Source organism: Salmo trutta, chromosome 27 (genome assembly GCF_901001165.1).
Source record: "Salmo trutta chromosome 27, fSalTru1.1, whole genome shotgun sequence".
Lineage (NCBI taxonomy): Eukaryota > Metazoa > Chordata > Actinopteri > Salmoniformes > Salmonidae > Salmo > Salmo trutta.
The window spans coordinates 2,844,579-2,869,183 of record NC_042983.1 but is presented as its reverse complement, the minus strand read 5'-3'; the positions used below and the strand labels follow the sequence as shown (position 1 = coordinate 2,869,183).

At 41.7% G+C, this 24,605-nt stretch overlaps 2 protein-coding genes across 4 annotated transcripts in view; both read right to left on the bottom strand.

Annotated features, from left to right (window-relative positions):
- Nucleotides 1-1,815: 1,815 nt before the first annotated feature.
- lrrc74b (leucine rich repeat containing 74B) lies at nt 1,816-18,853 on the bottom strand. Its single transcript, XM_029716324.1, has 11 exons — nt 18,523-18,853; nt 17,981-18,179; nt 13,711-13,853; nt 12,317-12,449; nt 11,473-11,679; nt 5,060-5,169; nt 4,543-4,658; nt 4,188-4,266; nt 3,850-3,945; nt 3,598-3,714; nt 1,816-3,396 (listed from the first exon to the last, which is right to left on the bottom strand). The coding sequence occupies exons 1-10, from the start codon at nt 18,682-18,684 to the stop codon at nt 3,598-3,600; spliced, it is 1,362 nt and encodes a 453-aa protein (XP_029572184.1). The 5' UTR covers nt 18,685-18,853; the 3' UTR covers nt 1,816-3,396.
- A 4,680-nt stretch (nt 18,854-23,533) lies between these two features.
- Nucleotides 23,534-24,605, bottom strand: part of nos1 (nitric oxide synthase 1 (neuronal)) — a 64,620-nt gene continuing 63,548 nt past the window's right edge. For all 3 annotated transcript variants that reach the window (XM_029716321.1, XM_029716322.1, XM_029716323.1), the window contains one exon: nt 23,534-24,211. In XM_029716321.1, coding sequence (XP_029572181.1) covers nt 24,196-24,211 — 16 coding nt within the window. In that variant the 3' untranslated portion in view covers nt 23,534-24,195. The remainder of the gene's footprint in view (nt 24,212-24,605) is intronic.

Sequence of the window (24,605 nt, the reverse complement as noted above, 5' to 3'; positions counted from 1 at the left end):
ATATGAAAAGATAGATGGTATCATCATCATAAAACAATATCAATTTAGATCATATAAGGGACACAACTTACCATAAATTGAGGAGACCTTTACATTTTTCAGTTAAGTGCCTGCACCTGCTGTCCTCTCAAATTGAAATGTTTCATTTGGGCAGTTAGGTTCCTGCAAGAACCCCCACCAACTAAGGAGGTTCCTCAATGAATCCCACCTCCTTTTCAGAGCTAGGAACCCTAAGGTTCTTCAAAGAACTTTGAGGATCTTAGAAGAATCCTTGTTGAACCCCAAATTACGAGAATGCACTTGTTTGACAGATGAAATTAGGCTGTAGGCTGCTATACAGTATACAGTACATACGTAGATTTAAACAAGTCAAAAGATGTGCCATGGGAGCTTGCTACAGCCCTTCTTACACTGGTTTGTACGTACTTAGGTAAATGACTTAATTTGGATCCTTCTAAAATAAACTGTTCTTTGACTGGATTATATGGTGGGGATGCTATATTGATGATGTTTGCCTGTTCTGGTCTTGCTCAGAAGAGGAACTTATTTTATTCCACCAATACCTTAACAGCATTAACCCTAACATCAAACTAACTATGTGGTACAGCAAGGATAACATTCATTTTCTGGACCTCGACATCAGTAAAAATAACAAAGATTGTTTACACACAATCTTTAGGAAGCCTACAGATGGCAGACAGCTTTCACCCGAAAAGGCTAAAAGAGACCATTCCATATGGCCAATTCCAAAGAATCTGCAGAATTTGCGATCAGGAAACAGACTGCAGTGTCAAATCTGCTGAATTGGAGAATCGCTTCTTGAACTGGGGTTACAGCGCTCAGGCCCTGTAAGCTGCAGGTATAAGGGCCGGATGACTTGACAGACAGAACTTGTTGCGAAGGGGAGTGCCTCGTGATGCACCAGAGAGAGTGTACTACATTACAAAATATAGCACTGAAGCAGAGAACATTATAATAATCATAAAAAATAATTGGGGAATCATCCAAAGTGATATGCTACTATGCAAAGTCTTCCCAGAGGTGTCCTAGTCTAAGGGACAAATTAGTCCACAGCTACCTTCCTGGTGACTCTCAAAAAACTGTGCTAGACCACAAACCCAGGTGCTCTTTTAAATGCAACCAGTGCAACCATTGCAGAAATATTGCACAGAAAAAGTATTTTGTTGACACAACTTCTAAAATGGAGTATCAACTTAAGCATTTCATTAACTACAAAACCACTCATGTCATCTACAGATTGGAATGTCCACAGTGCAAGGTGTTCTACATTGGACAGACAAAGAGATGCCTTCAAGACCGCTTAGAGGAACACAAGTAGGCCATACGTGTAGGCAACGAAGACTAACCTATGCCAAGGTACTACAAGTCCTTACATCATGGCGACCCTGCCTCCCTACAAGCTATGGGTATTGATCATGTTTCGGCCTCAATCAGAAAAGGGGACCGTCTTAAACAGCTAAACCAAAGGGAACGTTTTTGGATTTAAAAACTACAGGCCACTAATTACCCTGGTTTAAATCAAGATATTGATTTCTCACCTTTCCTGTAGGGTCGTGAGAAGCCCCTTTGCTGTCATCTAGTGGACATATTGCTCTATTGCCCTCAGCTATGTTTAGACTGCGGTGGTCCATCTTTGCTGTGATCTAGTGCACTATAAAATTGATGGCTCTCCTATTGTTACCACTTTGCCCACTCATATTCAAGGTTAGAACTACTTTTATAGGGGTTGATGCTTCTAGCATTGATTTGCATTTTGATAACATATCTACAGTATTGAACTTTTTTATATGTATAGTATCGCTTACTAGGTGTTGTCCAATTAATCACTCCGTCTTCAAATCAGGGTTGATTGGAAAAAGCTGTTCAAAAGAGGACATTGACGAAGGCCACGAGTTTTTAATCTTTGTTTCCATTGAACATGCCATACAAATAAAGGTATTTTAATTAACTGTATGAAGAGTGCCTTAGTCTTCCTTTCTTTTTGACATACGTAGATTTGTTGGCCAATTCCTCCACCCACCATGCACTCTTCAAATAGCCTAAATTCCATGTCAGTGACGGGCTGTTAAGTTAAAACTAGGACTCGAATTGACGGGGTATGAGAGGGTATGCCACCTTTTATAAAAGAAAATGCAAAAAGCACAGGCACATTGTTAGCTTAAGATTTTGCAAAAAATGTTATGAAGTGATCAATAACAGCGCTTTGGTCCGCAATGCTTTATGCTAGAAACAAGCTGTAAAATACACCGAAAAGACATGAATCCAATGCATATGGTGGATATCATTGTTTAATTTCTTTGACATTCAGAGGCTGAGCTACAATCTTCTATAGCCGAGGAGACAAAACATGGTTGCTTGGGAAGTAATCTAATTCTGTCCCTATCAATTGATTAAGCTATTTACATTCTGTACAATAGAAGATGTTTAAACCCAGACAGCTTTAAGAAAACACTTGTTACCTCTGTTGGGTTAAGCCAAGGAAGAAGAGTCGCCAGCAGTTAAGGCTTCCATTTTTCTGTGTCGGTAGGCCTACTGTCTGGGGTGGAAAGGTAGACCTAACTTTTGAAACTACCATGCTCAGATTCCTTATGACATTTCTGATTTCATTATTTGCAAACAGGGAGAGTTTCGTTGCAAATAAGACATACTGATTTGGCATTGGAGGAATATGATAAGATGAACACAGGCCTATCTCTCTGTCCATTCTTAGCCTGTAATTTCAGTCATTTGTGTGGTATTATAATGGCATATCTAAGGCTCTGGTCTGTCCAAGAAGTGGGGTAAGGATGCTCTTTGCTATCCACTTTATGTTTTCATTATTCTTTTGGGTATAGGGGAGGGTTACTTGTTCTTTTTCAAGCGTTCGGGGAGGGTTTAGGTAAAATAAACTTCGCTGAAAGGATGGCCATCCATTTTCATTTCAGAGAGGTCCGATTTTCTCTATCTAATTACAAATAACATTCACACCATAATTGGAGTGCCCAGGATTATGTTTACTATATAACGTCTACCCCTGAGTCCAGGTTGAAAATATGAGTGTGATGGTCTGGTGGGTAGGCCCTATTATCTGTACACATTGTCCAACATAGACCATATAGAAATGCACACAGTACAGATAGGATGTGAAAGCAATATATAATTTATACAGATCGTGATGTTCCCAAAAATTTTGTGCACATTTCCACAAGCACTAAGATGTAAAGTACAAGTCCTGTAGTTCTTCAGTACAATTGACAAGTTGTCTTGGTGCTGTAGGTGAGGAAGGTTGTCAATGCATTGTGCATTCAATTCACCTAGATTTCATAAACATCTGATATTCCAGATACTTTGCTGTCTTGAAGAAAATATCTCCTCTTGATGGGTCAAACCAGGCCACTAAGGAAATAAAAAAATAAAAACAAAATTGTATTAGTCTAACAACTTATTAACCTGTTTTATTTAGACTCCCTTCATGGTTGGTGATTCTCTCTAATAGAACAAACCATTGTAATGTTTCACTGCTTTGCTTTGCAAAAACAATATAGACTTTGGGTAGTTGCTTGGTAATGCAAAGTAATCAAATGGAAAACCTCTCACTTAGGCCTTTGGTTTTCTGAATGTGTTGATTCTTCCTCCATGTTTGACTCTGATGTTTGGGAATATGTCTGTTAAGGCAACGTACAAATCCTCAAAGTCCTGATTCACTGTTATGTCCTAGAGGTTATAGTGTACAGAGAGACAGAGGCACACATTATCAGGTGAGTGGCTTTGCATCAATAGGTAGGTGGTGTGTTGTGAAAGGGTTATTCATCCAAGTGAAAATAACACAAGTGAAAATCCATGACCTACAGAAAAGTCCAGGCACTCCATAGCTGATTCTGGGTTTCCCTGGATTGCTTTCAGGACTCCGTAACACCCGGCAGTCTGTATAGGATTCCTCCCCATCTGACCAAAGGCAGGTCAATTAACATAGAATCACAAAAGATAACACTGGCAGATATTAATAGACCTAGTATCAAATTTTATAATTTTTTTGTCTTTCTACAACCTCGTTTTTGAGGCTGCTTTTTGGGTGTTTATCTTGAAAAATATAGTGATGAGCCATTCTATCCCACTTTTACCAATTTCTCCCTCACGCATATTCCCCACTGCTTTCCAAACTGCAGCCAATCTCTTTTCTGACTTACATTGAGTTTTTTTATTGTCTTGTTTACTTTGAGGCCCATGGTGAAGCGGATCGCACCTTCAGGGGGTATTCGATTGTTACTGTGGGAGATATAAAAAAAACAATAAGTGTTGGGGGTGTGAGGCAAGCAATATAAAACTGTTGCCTTTCAAAGGACATCTTTGCATTTTGATATGATAGCAGTTATCATGTAGAAAGTTTTGCAAACAAACTTCAATAGGTAGTCATCCGTCTAAATAAATAGCCATATGCCATACCATGCTGCCTATATAAGGACCATCTGTTTAATAACTTTTAATGTTAATTGAGAAAAGTGTATAAGCATAACAAGCAAATACAGGCAAAAACCTTTGTACCTTATATTGAGGTCCTCTAGAGTGTTGTTGTCTTTGAGAGCCTCTCCTAAAGCTACGGCTCCATCCTTACCCAGGCCGTTATAAGACAGATCCAGTGTTCTGAGGAATATGTTGGCCTGGGACATTACAAGTGAATGGTATTATTACAAACCATTTCACAGTACTCCGGAACAGAATATCTGATTTAACTGAGCTCATTTAGTGTTTCATGAAATCATTTGAACAAGATCAGATACTGTAGATGTTATCTCGGCAACCCAGAACCAAAATCTAGCGCCAGAGCTTGTACGTCTGTCCACAAGAGGTTAATAGATGAAAAGCACATTTTTCTCAAATTTCATACTGTATAAATGGGTTGAAATGATCTATTATAAAGGCTATTACGTCTTGTGTTAGTCTCTGGCATTCACAAAGTGAGGACTAGGCATATTACTGCAAAGCCGCCTGAAATCAACAGATACCTATCTATGTACTAGACCTAGATTTCATAACATGTACACTATGTTATATGATTTACCCCAAGGCCTTTAGCCAAAGCCACCGCTCCTTTCCCACGTATACAGTTCCAGGCCAGACTCAATGATTTCAGCCCTGTGTTCTCAGCGATAGCGTGTCCCAGGACCTGACCTGATGAGAGAAAAATAAGCTCTCCTCAATTTTATGTGTCCCCCTTGTCTCCTCTTCTTGTCACCTGGAAGCAATATGGTGGATCCCTACCACTACCAGGAATTTGCTTTCACCTGTCCACCTTTCTTTTCTGTCAGTGTATATGAAGGAAAGGAGAGAAGGAGAAGAATGCCACTTTAAACGGAGATGCACCCCAAGAGAGTGGATTATCCTCATTGAGGAGTAATGCATTTCTATCACAATGATCATATCTCCTTTCAACACGTATAATTCACTGTTATAGACAGTGATGGCTCTCTATTTACCTAATTCTGCTCTGTGGAAAGGCAATAACAGTCAAGAAAAACGAATAAAATGTCAGTATATCTTCATTGACACTGTTAATCATCATGGGTCAATATTCAAGACTGGTGTTCCTATGACAACGATCACAATGTATGAGAAAATTATATATAATTTATTAAATCAGTGATGGGAAGAGTACTAAGTGTCTGATATGAGTGTTTGATTCAAAACTAATACACACTGATCATTTTAGAAGAGATAGTGAAGATGTTACGAACACACACACTACCCCCTCCACCCACACTTGGAAGACACTTCCCAAGTGGAAAAAAAACATTTTATGTATATTTCTCAAGAATTAGAATTATACTAAAATGGTATTTGAATTAGAATTCCTGTATTTTCTTTACATCAAAAGTGTATTTCTAATGTATTTCAAGTATTCTTATACAACTACACTTCCACTTATTAACCACATCAGCTATTGTAATTAGTCACGTAAAGGTTACCTTGATTGAAGCAGTTGTGGCCATAGCAACAAATTAGTGATGCAAACGAGTCGGCTCTAAGAGGTGAACGTATCAGAAGAGCCAAATCTACTTATAAAAATATACACAAATTAAGATATGAATAATCAAAAGATTTAAATGAATAGAATCAACTCATTTAAAGAACGAAAAAAGAAATAAAATAATATAGGCCTAAATGCTCAAGCGCACACATTCGTTCTGACTGTCTGCTCAGACTAACAGCCTCACCTGTTGTCCCTGTCAATCAGACACGCAGTGTCAACCAATGAACCAAAGATGCGTGAGGGAGGGCCGAGCCAACTCACTCAGTCACACACTTAGCAGCCGAGGAGAGAGAGGAAGGACAGCTGTGAAAACAACAGCTGGAAAATGAGTCTGAAGCACAGTAGCATTTGGATGCATTTTAATAATGTAGACAATGTTAGAGCAGTGTACAATTTGACAAAACAAAATCTCATATAAAGCCGGTTCTACTCACAACCTACACCGGCATATGCAAACTGTGCACCCAACTGTGAAGCTAGCTGTAGCAGAGCTTTGAGAAACTAGCGGGCCTGCTTGTGATAGTGGTGGAGCCAGCACCTCCACACATGGAGATGTATCCACTCAGTCAAGTAGGCCTACTCCGCAACCCACAGCAACGCAGTCTTCTATGGACCGGTTTATGCCAAAGTCTGTCTGTAGCAAAACAAGGCCAAATTGATATTGCATTGGCTAAAATGATTGCCACCGATTTCCAACCATTTTCAATCGTGGAGGACAGAGGTTTTAGAAATTATAGCAATAGTCTAAATCCAATGTACACAATTCCAAGCAGGAAAACCCTTTCAAAATCACTTATTCCACAACTGTACGAGAGCACACAAGCTTCAGTGCGGGAAAGAGTCCAAAAAGCTACTGCAGTTTGCCTTAACACTGACTGCTGGACATCAAGTTCTTACACGTCAGTTACATGTCACTTCATTGAAGATTTTTCGATGTCTAGCTGTCTTCTGGACTGCTTTGAGTTCAGCAACAGACACCTCAGAAAACTTGGCAGAGGAACTGTTGAGAGTGGCCAGAGAATGGCAAGTAGATGGAAAAGTGGTCTGTTGTGTTAGCGACAATGCAGCTAACATAACCAAAGCCATGAAAATGTTTAAATGGACCCATCATCCATGTCTTGCCCACACAATCAACCTAATTGTAAGAGATGCTCTGAAGGTGATGAAGCCCACTGTGGACAAAGTGAAAGCAGCTGTTGAATACTTCCACAGGAGCACAGTAGGTGCTGAAAAACACCAGATGAGGATGCCTGAGCTGAGGCCTAAACAAGACTGCACTACAAGGTGGAATTCAACATTTTATATTTTGAAGCGGTTTCTTGAGTCAAAGGATGCCATCATCTCTACCCTGACCATCGTCAATGCACCTGTTGATGCTCTGACCCAAGAGGAATGGGAGGTGGTGGAGGAGGTGTGCAGAGTCCTGGAACCCTTTGAGCAGGTCACTGTGGAGATCAGTGGAGAGAGGTGCAGTTATTACTACATTATTTAATCCAGTATTATATATGTATATCAGCAGTAGATGAGAATGTAGTATCAGTAGACAAAACATGAACCAACAAGTTACTGTTCTCTCTTTTCAGCTACGTGACAGACTCAAAAATGATACTCCTGTGTAAGGGTCTGCAGCGAATCACAGCCAGCCGCCAGAGAGAAGCAAATGTAACCACAGGACATGTGACAGAGTTGATGGACACCCTTTGTTCATCAATGGACAGAAAGTTCCACAGAATGGAATATAATCACGTGCTATCAGAATCTGCTGCACTTGACCCCAGGTTTAACAAGTTAGCCTTCAGTGATGCCAGAGCGATTGATGAGGCTCTTCAAAGAATAACCTCAGCAGCAGGGAGGGACAGCCCCAGCAGTCAGCTGGCTCAGGCACCAGGGCAACAGGAAGAAGAGGGATCAGATGGAGCAGAAGCACCAGCAGTAGTGCCACAAACATCTGCCGTTTGACGAGAGAGCAACTGGGGATGCAGCACGAAGGAATCCCTCAGCAGATGCCATAATGGAGGTCCGATCCTATTTGGAGGAGCCCCTCCTCCAAAGGTCTGCAGATCCTCTGAGCTGGTGGAAGAACAAGGCCTCTGTCTACCCACGTCTTACTAAAGTCATGACAGGGAGACTCTGCATAGTGGCCACATCCGTTCCCTCTGAGAGGGTCTTCTTGAAAACGGGACAAATAATTACTGAGAGAAGAAACCGCATCAGCCCCTGAAGTGAGGTAGCTTGCATTTCTGAATGAAAATCTCTCATAAAAGCAAAATATGGTCAGCATTGCTGTGTGCTGCTGGTTATAACATGGCACTAAAGAAGAGAGAGAAAAGAGGGATCAGTTGAATGTTTTAAGTGGGATGCAGCAGTTTTGCACATTGTTATTTATTTGTCTTTGATATGGTGCAATATTCTATTATTATGTTGTTCAGATTGTATTCGTTTTGAATGGTTAGATTTATATGCACTTTGTTTATATACATTAAAAAAGTTATACTTTAAATGCACATGTGAAATAGCCTCCTTATTTTTTACATTTATTTCAATTTGTGGGATGCTGCAGTTTTGCAAATTGTTATTAATTTTTCTTTGATATGGTGCAATATTCTATTATGCTGTTCAGATTGTATTCATTTTGAATTGTTAGGTTTATGTGCACTTTGTTTATATACATTAAAAAGTTATACTTTAAATGCAAATGTTTAATAGCGTTCTTTTTCATAACTAACAAATGCATTTTTAAATACATTGTTGTTAAGGTAGAGTATGATTTCATTTAATAATTTAATTAGAATTGTTTTAACACCAATCATTTTTTAAACTGTTCAACTTGAAAAAACACAAAGTATATTTTTTTAAGGAACCGTTTGGGAGCCAATAGAGCTGGCTCTTTTTGGTGCACTGAGCCAAACGAGCCACATGGTTAGCAGGTGTTAATGCAAGTGTAGCGAAATGCTTGTGCTTCTAGTTCCGACCATGCAGTAATATCTAGCAAGTAATCTACCAATTCCACAACAACTACCTTGTACACACAAGTGTAAAGGAATGAATACAAAAATGTACATAAAAATATATAAATGAGTGATGGCCGAACGGCATAGGCAATGTAATAGATGGTATGGAGTACAGTATATACATATGAGATGAGTATTGTAGGGTATGAAAACATATAAAGCAGCATTGTTTAACGTGGCTAGTGATACATTACATCAGGATGGCATGATGCAGTAGATGGTATAGAGTAGAGTATATACATATGAGATGAGTAATGTAGGTTATGAAAACATTATATAAAGTGGCATTGTTTAAAATGGCTAGTGATACATCTAATTACATCAAGATGGCAAGATGCAGTAGATGGTATGGCTTACAGTATATACATATGAGATGAATAATGTAGGTTATGTAAACATGATCTAATATTAACAATATTACTTTAGTGCCTTGTTACATACAATATGTATGTTTTGGAATATTTTTATTCTGTATATTTGTATTCTTCTTTTCACTCTGTCATTGAAGTTATTCTTGTGGAGTCACTACAATGTTGTTGATTCATTCTCAGTTTTCTCCCATCACAGCCATTGAACTCTGTAACTGTTTTACAATCACCAATGGCCTCATGGTAACATCCCTGAGCAGTTTCATTCCCGTGCTGCAGCTCAATTCAGAAGGTCCTACTGTCTTTGATGTGTCTGGGTCGTTTAATACATAATCCACAGCATAATTATTAACTTGACCTTATTAAAGAGATATTCAACGTCTGATTTGATATTGTTACCAATCTACCAATCACTGCCCTTTTTAGGATGCTTTCGAAAGGCTCCCAGTCTTTGTAGTTGAACATGTGCTTGAAATTCAATACTTGACTGAGTGACCTTACAGATGTTGTATGTATGGGGAACAGAGGAAGGGTTAGTCATGAAGAAATCATGTCAATCCCTATTATTTCACACAGAGTCCATGTAACGTATTCTGTGATTTGTTAAGCCAAATTTTACCCCTGCAGTAATTTAGGCTTGCCTTAACAAAGGAGCTGAATACTTATGCAATGACTATATTTTAGTTCTAATCTAATTTGTATTAATCTTATTTTTTATTATTTTACTTCCACTTTGACATTGCGGAGTATATTGAGTTCGTTGTTGACAAAAAATGACAGTTAAATCAATTTTAACGCCACTTTGTAACGCAGTAAAATGTGAAGGAATCCAAGGGGTAGGAATGCTTTTGCAAGGCACTGTCTACTTAGTGTACTTGATCACTCATCGAGTTTCATTAAAAAAATCAATGCTTCAACTTAAAAACAGTGTGTATTTTCAAAGTGTATTTTCAATTAATATAATAAATTACAATTAAAGCGTTTGAAATTTAAGTACAGTTTTAATGAGTGTGTTTAAGTTTATTGTACATTTATAGTATACTAAAAGACAATAAATATAAAGTACACTTTTAATAAGTGTATGGAAGTGTAATGATATTATAATTGTAGAATACTTCAGATATACTAGAAAAATACTTCTCGTATTTGAAGTATATTATTTGAATTTTTTGTATTGTAAAAAAGTATATATTAAAATATATTTAATTTCTCAGACCTTGTCTTTTAGCCCCACGGTCTGGTTTGTCATTTACTCTGCGTCAGGTAAAGGTTTTTGTTACAAATCTCATCCACGACCACATCCTAATTGAGTGGGCTCATAATGAAGGAGATTTCTTGACCTTTGAATGCCACAATCTGCTACAAAATATGTGGTCTGTGTCTAGCCGCTCTGCATCAGTATGTCACCACCAGTGTGTGTCCGTGTGTATGTGTATCTGTGTGTTTCATAAACTCACTGGCTGCAGTCTTTTCAGTTGTCTGGAACAGGTTTCAGTTGTCTGGAAATGTTTTCTACGCCCCACTGGATAGCGATAAACTGATACATTTGAGCGATTGATTAGGGCATTTAGAGCTTGAAATTGAAGTGATTCACTTTTGTTGGGAGTAATAGTGGATTACATGAATTTGTTTATCTAATATGCAAGTGCTGTGAACTATACCAGAGGTGACTGTAGAGTGGAGGCTGTTATCCAGTATTCTTTAGAAAAATAACTGTAATTTCTCTGAGACCTTCAATGAAATTAACTTCTTGAATGGAAATAAAATCCTCATCCAAGAATAGGAAGATGTCATGTTGTTTAGAGCCTATATTGGAATGTACTGTATGTTGAGGTATAAGTCCAGGGTTTGGGTTAGATAGACACACTACTACAACCCCCCTACTGTACCTGCTGTGTCTCCCATCATGTTGTGGCTAAGGTCACACACACACACACACACACACACACACACACACACACACACACACACACACACACACACACACACACACACACACACACACACACACACACACACACACACACACACACACACACACACACACAATGTGTCCAAACCCTACCTGCTGCGTCTCCTATGGTGTTGTGACTAAGGTCTAGGGTCTCCAGCTTGGTGTTGGAGGTCAGGGTCTGGGCCAGGTGTTGTGCGGCCCGGTCAGCCAGCTCGTTCCCGGACAAGTTGAGTGAGACCAGTGTGGTGTTCTCCAGCAGCATACTAGACAGGGTCTGGGCACCACACTCCCCCAGCCTGTTCTCCCCCAGGTCCACCTCTGAGAAGGAGACACACAGGTCACAGAGAGGTCTGTCATACAGGGTTAGAGTAGAGCAGAAGGTTGAGCTGTTAGTTGTTGTTTGTGAGTATCTGTCCTATCCTCTTATATGGTATAGGTTGTCATTAATGTATTCATCCTATTGTAATGTTGTCTGCCTGCCACATTATAGATTATTCAATTGATTTGTATTTGTTGAAACCAATTTGTCCTCTCATCAAAGCTATATGTTTAAAATCTAATGTAATCTAATGAGTCATCTGCCAGCTTTGTTCAGGTGAGATACAATCTTAAAGCATCACATTCCACTTTCGTTGGCAGCAGTTAACCTATTATTCTAATAGCAGTGTCATTAAGGCATGGTGAATGACATTTATTAGTTCTGAATTAGGACCATTGGAATTGTGGTTGTGGATTTAATGACACACTCAGCGGTGAAACAATTTCTCCCTTGGATCATGAACTGTGTACGGAGCTTGCTGCTAGCTAGACACTGACTGAATATTAAATAGGTCCCTAGGTGTCGAGGCACGACAAGGATGGCAGTGAGTGAGGTCGGTGCGCGGATGGGTGTGGGTGGCACCGCCGCCTTCCTGAGTCCCCTGGGCCCCGGATTGGAGGTTGGAGGAGTGCCCACCTGTGATGTAACAGTTCTCCTTTAACATCTCGGCCATGGCAGCCCCGCCAGTCCCTTCCATGCAATTATCCCTGAGGTTCAGCTTTAGGAGGGAAGTGTTGGTTACCAAGGAAACCGCCAGTGCTTTGGTGCCCTACAGAACACATTTCACACAAAGACTATTTAGTTTGTTTCTCGCTCTCTTTTCTCTTTTTCTCTCTCTTTCGTCTCCTGTTGTTTTTCCCCCCTCTTTAAAAAAAATGAAAATAGGAGGATGTGCTCTCGAGAGCAGGTGTGTGCCTGTATGTGTGGGTTTTTGTCTCTTTTACCAGGTACCTATTATGAAAACACCCCACACATCTAATGGGTGCCAGAATGACCTTGTTCTTTATTGAAGGACCTCTCATATCTGCTAGGCTTTGGTTGCTCAGTTTAATAACAAAAGAGATGCTCCATGGTTTAGACTAATGAAGCAGACAGAGGTCACACGGAGGGAGGCGTGGGTTCAGGGAATGAGACAGTCTAAGAAATGATAGTTTTGCCTGGCTAAAGAGAGAGTACATGGCTGTGCAGATGATATGAAAGATGCCTTTTACCTTAGCTTCAGGCTCCAGTCAGCCAGCCGTATCAGTACATTTGGTGTTAAACAGTATCCAGAACATACGACTATCTACTTAGCAATTAGATAACAAGCTGGCTGGCTACTGTGGTTTTTCAGAGCTGTTTTAAGTGCACAGCTGCAAGGTAATGTTTCACTTGAATCTTCTGTAGTAAAGGCTTCATAATTCTGTCAGGATAATGACACAGCAGAGGTCACACGGAGGGAGGCGTAACCGAAGTCCTGACAATTGACTTCAGTTACAGTATAACACAGAACATTACATAGCTAAACTAGTTGGCTAGTTTTAATCTAGATAATTAGCTAAACCGAATACCGTTTTTCTCATCGCTATGTAGCCAAAAGTCAATCGTCAAAACCTGTTTTGTTACAAATGCTGGAACGGGTTATGCCATACATACTGTATATTCATAGTGTTATGTAGCCTTAATGATACAGAGTTAAGTAAAGAGTAACTGAATCGACTCCCCCCATCCCGCATTACTGATCTGATCTGATTGGACTGGTGAAAGCAACATGCTGGAAACCCTCCTTTCACCGTTAAACATTCGGTAAAATCAGTAACCACTGAAAATGAACATAATCTGTAAGGAAGGAGAAGAAAGGGAACATGTTTACATTATTCAAACAGGGCACTGGTCAATTAATTATGTAAAATCCTTGCTTCCTCCATCCATGTTTGCTCAATTCCTTGCTTCGCTCTCAAAGCTTATTGGAGGAGGAGACCATGAGGGAGAGACCGTGGAAGGGAACATTTTTGCATTATTAAACAGGGCACTGGCCTGGTCAGTCTTACCTGAGGCCCTAGGCCATGGTGCATCATGGTCAGCTCAGTGTTGCCCATGTGTTTGAGGAAATAGGATACAGGGACTACGTTGAACATTCTACACGCCTCCCTGTATTGAGTCTGGCCCGTCGGGTCATACGCCTCCCTCACATCTGCAAGAGAACCAAGCAGACACAATATATATACTTTAGCTGGGCTTGAATGAACTTGCCTGACACAATGTCTCAAGTTTTAAGTAGAATAAAAACACACTAGAAGTAGAAGAAGGTAAGTAAGCTACAGGGTCAGTTCCATGGTCAGTGCAAATACCATATTTATAACATGAAGGGATACTGGAGTGGTAGGGGTAGATATGTTTAGGGGTAAGGTGGCTAGGCATCAGGACATACGATAAACAGAGTAGCAGCAGCATATATGATGTTTCTATGTGAGTGTGTGTATATGTGTGTAGATTCAGCAGGATTGTGTGTGCGTGTTATGTGTGTGAGCAAATTAAGTGTGTGTGTATTGGAGTGTCAGTGTGAACGAGTGAGTGTGTAGAGTGAGTATGTGAGTGTGCATAGAGTCAGTGCAAAATACAAAATTAAATAGAAGGGTCAGTGCAGACAGTCCATGTAGCCATTTTGTTTGCTATTTAGCAGTCTTATGGCTTGGGGATAGAAGCTGTTCAGGAGCCTGTTGGTGTCAGACTTGTTGCTCTGGTACCGCTTGCTGTGCGGAAGCAGTGACAACAGTCCATGGCTTGGGTGGCTGGAGTCTTCAACAAATTCCTGGGCCTTCCTTTCACACTGACTCATATGGTCCTAGACAGCAGGGAGCTCAACCACAGTGATGTACTGGGCTGTCCACACCACCATCTGTAGTGCCATGCAATCAAGGGGGGTGCAGTTGCCATACCAAGCATTGATGCAGCCAGTCAAGTTCCTGTATACATTTTTGAGGATTTGAGGGCCCATGCCAAATCTTTTCAACCTCCTGAGCACTGTTTGCGTGAGTGTGGACCATTTTAAGTCCTTAGTGATTTGGACACCGAGGAACTTGAAGCTCTCGACCCGCTCCACTGCAGCCCCCCACCCATTTCCTGTAGTCCACAATCAGCTCCTTGATCTTACTGACATTGAGGGAGCGACTATTTTCCTGGCACCACTCTGCCAGGTCACTGACCTCCTCCCTGTAGGCTGTGTCATTCTCGCCGGTGATTGTGTCATCAGCAAACTTGATGATGATGTTGGAGTCATGCGTGGCCATGCAGGTGTTGGTGAACAGGGAGTACAGGAAGAGACTAAGCACATACCACTGCGGGGCCCCCGTGTTGAGGGTCAGTATGGCAGAAGTGATGTTGCCTGGTGTCGGTCCATCAGGAAGTCCAGGATCCAGTTGCAGAGGGAGGTGGTCAGTCCCAGGGTCCCAAGCCTGGTGACGAGTTTGGAGGGGACTATGCTCTAGTCAATTAACAGCATTCTCACATAGGTATTCCTCTTATCTAGGTGGGCTAGGGCAGTGTGGAGTGCAATTGAGATTGCCTCGTCTATGGATCTGTTGGCGTGGTATGCAAATTGGAGTGGGTCTAGGGTGTCTAAGATGATGAAGTTGATGTGTGCCATAACCAACCTTTCAAAGCACTTCATGATTCCAGATGTGAGTGCTACAGGGTGGTAGTCATTGTAGCAGGTAGCCTGTAGCAGGTAGCCTGTGATCCCCACGCCTCAGCTTGAGACGTGGGGATCACAGACTGGGACAAGGAGAGGTTGAAAATGACCGTGAATATGCCTACCAGCTGTTCTGCGCATGGTCTGTGAACGTTCCCTGTGATACTGTCCGGACCCACCGCCTTACGAGCGTTGACCTGATTAAGAACCTTACTCATGTCGGGCTCAGAGTGCGAGATCACCCAGTCCCCTGGGTCAGCGGGGATCCACATGCACAGCTCTGTGTTGTATTTGTCGAAGTGTGCATGAAATGCATTGAGTTTGTCTGGTAGAGAGGCATTGTTGGGCAGATCAAGGCTGGGTCTTCCTTTGTAATCCGTAATGGACTGTAGCCCCTGCCACATGCAGTGGGCGTTTGAGCCTGTGTAATAGGATTCTACCTTGTTCCTATATTGTCGTTTTGCTTGTTTGATGGCTCTGCGAAGATTGCAGCGGGACATCTTGTACTTGTTCGTATCCTGAGCCGTAGCCTCGGGGTTTGCTGCAATAGCCCTGTGTGCGGTAGCCCTGTCCTTTAGTTTAGCACCAACCTCAGTGTTAATCCAGGGCTTTTGATTGGGGAAGCGGCGAACCTTCACTGTGGGGACAACGTTGGCGATGCATTTCCTAATGAAGCTGGTGACGGCGGTGGTTAGCTAGTTGATGCTATTGGCGGAGTCCTGGAACATATTCCAATCAGCGCTAGCAAAGCAGTCTTGTAGCGTAGCATCCGATTCAGAGGGCCATTTCTCAGTGGAGTGCATCACGGGTGCTTCCTGTTTGAGCTTCTGCTTGTAAACAGGAAGCAGGAGTATAGAGTCATGATCTGCTTTGCCGAAGGGGTGATAAGGGAGGGCCTTGTACGCTTGTTTGTGGGTAGAGTAACAGTGGTCTAGGACTTTATCACCCCTAGCGGTGAAGGAGATGTGTTGATGGAAGTTGGGCATTGTGTCTTAATGACGCAGAATTCAATTCACCGGCAACAAGGAAAGCAGCCTCCAGGGGCAAGGTTTTCTGCTTGTTTATAGCCTCGTACAGTTCATTAAGTACTAGCTTGTTGTTTTTCTTGTCCTGAGGTGGTATATTTACAGCAGTCACGATAACAGCTGAAAACTCTCTCAGTAGGTAGAAGGATATTCCAAGATGGGTTAACAATGGGTCAAGACTTAGAGACGCTAGAGTCAGCACAACATTTGCTGTTGATGAAGCGGCATACCCCTCCCCCTCTCGATTTCCCTGAATCCAATATCCTCTGCTCGATGAATGGAGAATCCATCAAACTGGATTGCCTTGGGGGTATCTTGTCTGAAAGCCATGCTTCAGAATGGCAGAGAGTCCTGTTGAAAGCAAATCTGCGATCGGAGGTCATCCATCTTATTATCAAGGAACTGGAAATTGGCCAATAGAATGGAGGGAAGAGGTGGGCGGTTTTCCCTTCACCTTAATCTCCCCAGGGTTCTCCCTCTCCTGTCTGTTTTTTGCTGACGTTTACTCTTGAATTACACAAAGAGCCCAGGGCAGATGAGTCGAAGTGGACGTTGAAGCCAGAATTGAGGTTAGTAACGTGATGTTCAAAAGTTATTTTAGAGCATAATAAATGATAACGGATGCATTCCGTGCAAAATAAATAAAGATAAATGCCAAAATAGTTGGGTCAGAGCTCACAAGATGGCAGCCATACAGTACGGCGCCATCTTGAAAATGTAACCAATAGAATAGTCCCAACACAGCAAACTCCTTCCACTGAGCACTTCAGACAAACTAAAGCAAACGCTCAAAGTATTTGAAAGATTTCAAATAGTATTTGAACCCAGATCTAAACCAGCCACACGTTTCTCCAACAGAGCCGCTCACTATCAAAACATTGAGTTAAAGGACTTGGCATCTCTACATATCCCTCTGAGACATTCTAAGCTGTCAATGTGACTTTGGTCGTTAAAGTCCCTTGCGGTTGATTTCACCACGTCTGGGGACTGGGTAGTGGGTTCTAGCTCATTCATGTACCAGATGGCCTTCACTTATGGTGAAAGAGGCCTTACTACAAAGCCTAGATGAAGTCATTAAGATGCAGAACAGGAATATATGTTTGCGCAGGAGTGTGTGTAGGTGTTTGTTTCTGCCATCCCTTCAACTGATCAGTAGGAAAAGCGAAGAGGGGGAGGGGAAGTGAGAGATGGAAAGAGAGAGAGAGATTTATTGGGACAGTTGCTCATGTTCAAAGCATGATCTAAACATGATCAAATGATCACAGTGGGGCTTCAGAAATAAGATGAGGTTTATTTTCTATGAAAGAGTGAGAGAGAATATGAAATTGTAAACAATGTCTTCCCAGAAAGAGAGAGCGAGAGAGAGATACAAACAGAAAGAGCATGTGAAAGTGTGATGATCTAACAGAGATGAAACGGTTAATGTCAAACACATGACTCATCAGTTAGCCATTTCTCTTCCCTCGAGACAAGATAGAGTGGCAAACCACACGCACACTCTGCCCCTTAGCTCTCGTACACCCTTTATCAGAACTTGTGATTCACCCACCTTTCTCTCGTTCTCTCTTTTATTAAGAACACGCAGCGCTACGATGTGCTACCTACCTCCCAGCTCCAAGTCTGTGTCATAGTCCTCATCTGAAGCTGTGATGACACATTCCTTCCCCCTCTCCTGTGTGTCTCCATCGCCACCTCCACTGCCCTCTTCTTCCTCCTTCTCCCCCTCATCCTCCTTTCTCTCACTCCTGACTGACACCTCCCCCTCAGGGCTAGAGTGGCGGCCGGACCCTGACCGGATCACTGTCTGCAGCAGGGAATGGGAGAGTGAGGCTGAGGCTCAAAGAATTGACACTCTGATCATACTGTAGCAGCTGGTTTTAGAATAATAGTGGAGCCATCCCTGTATTAGAGATGTACTGTAAGTACAGGGCTGCATAACTCAAACTCTTGAGCGCTGTAGTACGCTGGTATTTATTCATGCCTTTTAATCAGAGGCTAATCAAGAAAACCAGTAGGACTGTGTCCCTCAAAGTGGATATTGACAAAAGTAAAAGAAAGTGACAAAAAAAAACATTTTCCAGTGACACACTACCAAATCTATATCCTCCAACTATTATCTTTCAAGCCAGATCCACCTGCCCATTTACCTGTCTGTCAACACTTCCCCTACTGAAAGCTTTCCTGGGTCTGCTGGGTGGTCGGCTCCCAATCCCACCCAGCTGCGCTCTCTCGCTCTCCGTCTCCGCGTCATCATCCTCCAGCACAGACGGCAGCAGGGACTCTTTGGCCAACTTCTTCCCAACGACCATGGTTCGTTCCAACACAATGGACTTGACTTGTCTTCCACCCAATATATTTTGTTGCTTGTAAGCTTTCACAAGTAGTTTTGCTAGTTTCAATGTGCCGATGTAAATCTAAGATGTGTTAGAAATCAGTGCAGTAAACTTTTTGGCTGCTGCCCCAACATATCTTGCTCAGTAGGAAGGTCAACCTAGTAAAAACTACTGACTGGCAAGCTATTCAGCTAATTAGGAAGTTGTGGGCTTTTCACTCTGGCTCACACCCACCAATCCACAGGAGGCTGAGGACACAGGGGCTGATTCAATGTTTGACTAATTTACTTTGTTGTTGGGTTACCATGGTGCTGGATTGTATCTCTAGCTGAGTGCCACTGCCTACACTTTGCACCTCGGTGCCCGTATTGTACCAGAGTCCCTACCCTGTTGTGAAGGCTTTGAGAATGACAACAAGAGCAGGAAGCACACAGAGCTGGCTAGATTGCAGTAATTATAAATCAGTTCAATACAGCAAAGGCACAGGACATGGATTGTACACAATAGATCTCCTATACATACAAAGATTAAGTAACTGCCTGAGCGCAGGCAACGCTCAACAACAATCCAAGCTGACCTTAAACTCCACTATCCACATCTCACTCATTTAAGATCCCATGACACTAGTTTAAAAAACACAAGAAAATACAAACACGGTATTGACATATACTGTTAATGTTTTTTTTATTAAGTAAATGCAAAGTTCCTTGCAGTATGCATTAAAATGGAAACCGCCAAAGTTGATCAATTCCACACCAAGGAGCATATAGCAGAGGCTGTTTGGGTTGTTGGAGTTTAGCAGCAGCGATACAAACACAGAAACCCCTTCAGCACATCAACCGTCTGTCCCATCACACTGTACAGTGAGGGAAAAAAGTATTTGATCCCCTGCTGATTTTGTACGTTTGCCCACTGACAAAGAAATGATCAGTCTATAATTTTAATGGTAGGTTTATTTGAACAGTGAGAGACAGAATAACAACAAAAAAATCCAGAAAAACACGTCAAAAAGGTTATAAAATTATTTGCATTTTAATGAGGGAAATAAGTATTTGACCCCTCTGCAAAACATGACTTAGTACTTGGTGGCAAAACCCTTGTTGGCAATCACAGAGGTCAGACATTTCTTGTAGTCGGCCACCAGGTTTGCACATATCTCAGGAGGGATTTTGTCCCACTCCACTTTGCAGATCTTCTCCAAGTCATTAAGGTTTCGAGGCTGACGTTTGGCAACTCGAACCTTCAGCTCCCTCCACAGATCTTCTATGGGATTAAGGTCTGGAGACTGGCTAGGCCACTCCAGGACCTTAATGTGCTTCTTCTTGAGCCACTCCTTTGTTGCCTTGGCCGTGTGTTTTGGGTCATTGTCATGCTGGAATACCCATCCACGACCCATTTTCAATGCCCTGGCTGAGTGAAGGAGGTTCTCACCCAAGATTTGACGGTACATGGCCCCGTCCATCGTCCCTTTGATGCGGTGAAGTTGTCCTGTCCCCTTAGCAGACAAACACCCCCAAAGCATAATGTTTCCACCTCCATGTTTGACGGTGGGGATGGTGTTCTTGGTTTCATAGGCAGCATTCCTCCTCCTCCAAACACGGCGAGTTGAGTTGATGCCAAAAAGCTCCATTTTGGTCTCATCTGACCACAACACGTTCACCCAGTTGTCCTCTGAATCATTCAGATGTTCATTGGCAAACTTCAGACGGGCATGTGTATGTGCTTTTTTGAGCAGGGGGACCTTGCGGGCGCTGCAGGATTTCAGTCCTTCACTGCGTAGTGTGTTACCAATTGTTTTCTTGGTGACTATGGTCCCAGCTGCCTTGAGATCATTGACAAGATCCTCCCGTGTAGTTCTGGACTGATTCCTCACCGTTCTTATGATCATTGCAACTCCACGAGGTGAGATCTTGCATGGAGCCCCAGGCCGAGGGAGATTGACAGTTCTTTTGTGTTTCTTCCATTTGTGAATAATCGCACCAACTGTTGTCACCTTCTCACCAAGCTGCTTGGCGATGGTCTTGTAGCCCATTCCAGCCTTGTGTAGTTGTGTAGGTCTACAATCTTGTCCCTGACATCCTTGGAGAGCTCTTTGGTCTTGGCCATGGTGGAGAGTTTGGAATCTGATTGATTGATTGCTTCTGTGGACAGGGGTCTTTCATACAGGTAACAAGCTGAGATTAGGAGCACTCCCTTTAAGAGTGTGCTCCTAATCTCAGCTTGTTACCTGTATAAAAAGACACCTGGGAGCCAGAAATCTTATTGATTGAGACGAGGTCAAATGCTTATTTCCCTCATTAAAATGCAAATAATTTTATAACATTTTTGACATGCGTTTTTCTGGATTTTATTGTTGTTATTCTGTCTCTCACTGTTCAAATAAACCTACCATTAAAATTATAGACTGATCATTTCTTTGTCAGTGGGCAAACATACAAAATCAGCAGGGGATCAAATACTTTTTTCCCTCACTGTATGGATGGATGGAGTCACAGTCGTACTGAGTGACACAGTGCTGGTAGGTAGACAGAGCTTTTTTAAAAAGAGGACACAGAGGTACAGTACATCATGCATTCAGCTGGTGCTGTGGTTTTTCCCGTGCCTAAAGGATATCAGGGAAACCACTGTAGTCCTTGTTTGTTTTCTTATGGGTTCTTTTTACCAAGCAGAAGAGACATAACAATAATAATAATTATATAATCAAAATACATTCTTAGAAAAAGTTAGTTCAAATAGTTCCGTTTTAGTATATATGCTATATTTATATATATATATTTTTTGTTGTTGTTGTTGTTGCACATTTTACATCAGAGTTTTGGCAGCCCTCATTTCAAATCCCCCAAAACCTGCTTAAACAAATTAATGTGGAAGAAGAAAACATTCAGCAAGAGGAACAATTAACAGGTTTGCCTATTTCTCCCCCCCAAGAAACAAAAAAGTTCCCCATTAAAAACGTACTCTATATGCGCCAGTAAGTAGCAGAGAGACAGAACACAGAAAGCCATTACGTTTCAATCATGCTGGTGGCCATTTTAGTTTGGAAACAAAGGAAGTACTTAAGGAAGAAAGAAAAGCCACAGGTTACTGCGGAGTTGGTTACCATTGGAAATGTTATCACAAATGTCAATGACACGTTTAGAATAGAAACATGACTCAGAGCAGCCCTGCAAAGGCATGGCCTTCAAATGATGCTCAGTGAAAAGTGGGAAAAAAAGTAAAAACAGTGCTTTGACACGAGCTTGCGCCGAAAACCCATCAGCAATAAACATATCATTTTAATTAAGATATCATCCTTAACCTTATTTTATAATTAAGTAAACTCAACATAGTTGAATTGTAATGACAACAACCAAAAGCAATGACCCGTATGATCTATTTCTTGATCTTGAAAATACAATCGGAATTGTTTGGGTTTGCAGAGGGCACACATGCTGTAGCGTTCAAGGTTGGTGTGTGTGCAGGGGGGCAGAAGGAAGGTTAATTTAATTCTCAACAAAGACAAAAGAGCATGTGAAAGTATTAAGTGGATGGTTACAGGGAATGGAGAATACATGGAGACAAATACATTTTGTTTTCGCAAAAATACTTTAGTATTTTGTAGTGGTTATCACACAGCATTCATGGACACATGCACGCGCACACACAGCACTTGACAGACCTTCAGACAGGTGTCAGGTCTCAGTGAGGAGGGAGGAGAGGGGGAGCTGTGGCAGCATCACAAGTCATGTGGGCAGGCAGTGGGAGGTGGTGGCAGGCAGTGGGAGGTGGTGGCAGAGAGAAAGAGGGACAGACAGACAGACAGACAGACAGACAGACAGACAGACAGACAGACAGACAGACAGACAGACAGACAGACAGACAGACAGACAGACAGACAGACAGACAGACAGACAGACAGACAGACAGACAGACAAAACCATAGAGCTACTCGTGCACTGATGTCAATATGAGATTTCTGCTATTTGAGATTTCTTCTATTTGAGATTTCTGCCTCATGAGATCTATGCCACTCTGCCCTAAATCCAGATGTGATAAGACAGACACTGCAGGGCTCCTTTACATGGATAGTTACATACACATAGCCATATATAAAACTCTGGTTACATGGAAGGTTATAATGATGGTAAAAACGGAGATCGCAAGGATATGGTAATGGTTGGTCAAGGAGAACCAGCAAAGTATAGCAACCCAACACCCAACCTCTTGATTAATTTGAAATCATGAATCCGTTCCTTACTCTTTCCCATTGTAAATAGTATGCAAATTCCTTTCAAGCCATCAGACAGCACCCCAATACCTCAGCATTTGGTCTTAGCGAATAAATAGGAAGGCAGTCAGATATGTACCATGGACTTTTCCTTTGATAATATTGTATACCATTTATAAGATGCAGAGCCCTCTAGATTATACGTAGTTGTTTTTATGTGTAATATACTTAAATATTGGTTATGAGAATGTATACAAGAGATAAACATGCATAGGCTTTCCCATGGCATGACATGACATTTCAAACATTTCAATGGCTTTCGTCCACATCTATATGCAGTTACTGTTGTGAAACCAGACCACAAAATGGGGAGAAAACGTATATTCTGACAGGCAGGCGGAGAGACAGACAGGCAGGAAACAGAGAAAGCTGACAAGAGGAGCAGATGCATGTTAATGGACTTTCAAGGAGAGTCTTAACACTATTGTAGTTTTGGATGACCGTGTGGCCGGAAGGTTGAGGTTATAGGTTAACCAAATCCAGTTCATAGTTATTCACTGCACTCCGAGCATAGCCTGTCTGTATCTAGTTCTCTCCCTCTTTCATTCTCTCCATCCATTTCTCTCTCTCCCACACTCTTACAAAACCTTAAAAAAAAGAATAATAATAATAAAATAAACTGGAATCTCAGTTATGAACAATACACACCAAAGCAGGCTAGACCAGCTCTGACTGACATAGGTTTGGCCTTGTATACGCTGAAATACACCAGAATCAGTTGGTTGGGAATGGAACTCAGACTGAATCGCCAATCAAAGCATTGTGACCTTGTTTCCAGGTACCACAAGTAGTCCTGCAAATATAAAAGTTTAGCAAAAGTTTTGACTAACATTAAATAGCTAACAAACAGTATGATATATTTATTTACTAATATTCTCATCTTGCTCATGCATCAACAAAGTGGCAGGTACAATACTGGGTGCACATTATGATGCATAATGAAATCAGAAAGTAATCAATTTAACAAAACATCTCAATGTTCCTGTAAAATAAAATATTTCAAACGTTACTACAGACTAAGTGCAGAGCCTGACTGACCATGACGAAGCAGAACTGGTATAAAAAAGAACAAAAACAAACCCCAAAATATTTTGTACAGTACAAAACTTGGCACAGTATTATCGACCAGCTGTAGTGTCACTCATTTCCCTGCTCCACTGCTGCATATGGCCCTTCCAATTGGTCCACATCAGAAAGATCCGGAAGCCCCACTTATGGTTCTACGAGCAGAACACCCTGACAGAAACAGAGAGAGAGAGGGCAAGCTAGAGAGAGGTTACAGGCATTACTCATCCAGCTCACTTAGTAACAAGGGTTTTTTGATCACAACACTGAGAAATTCAAGTGACATTTCACACAGAACCACTGTGGCTGGCCAATACAAAGCGCCATACGTTATTTTGCAGCTTTTTAATGAGGCATTGTGCAAGTCTGCCTTCATTCTCCACTCCTCTTTTGACAAGTGTATATGAATAAAAAAGGAGGCTCTTATCTTTAAAAGCACAAACGCAGAGTGAGTGGAGAACATAACAGAGCCCCTCGCTAACACTGCAATCCAGTTAGTTGAGTTGGAGCCCTTTTCAACTGATTTCTATGGTTACCCGTTCCGCATTTTGAAAACGGTCATAAA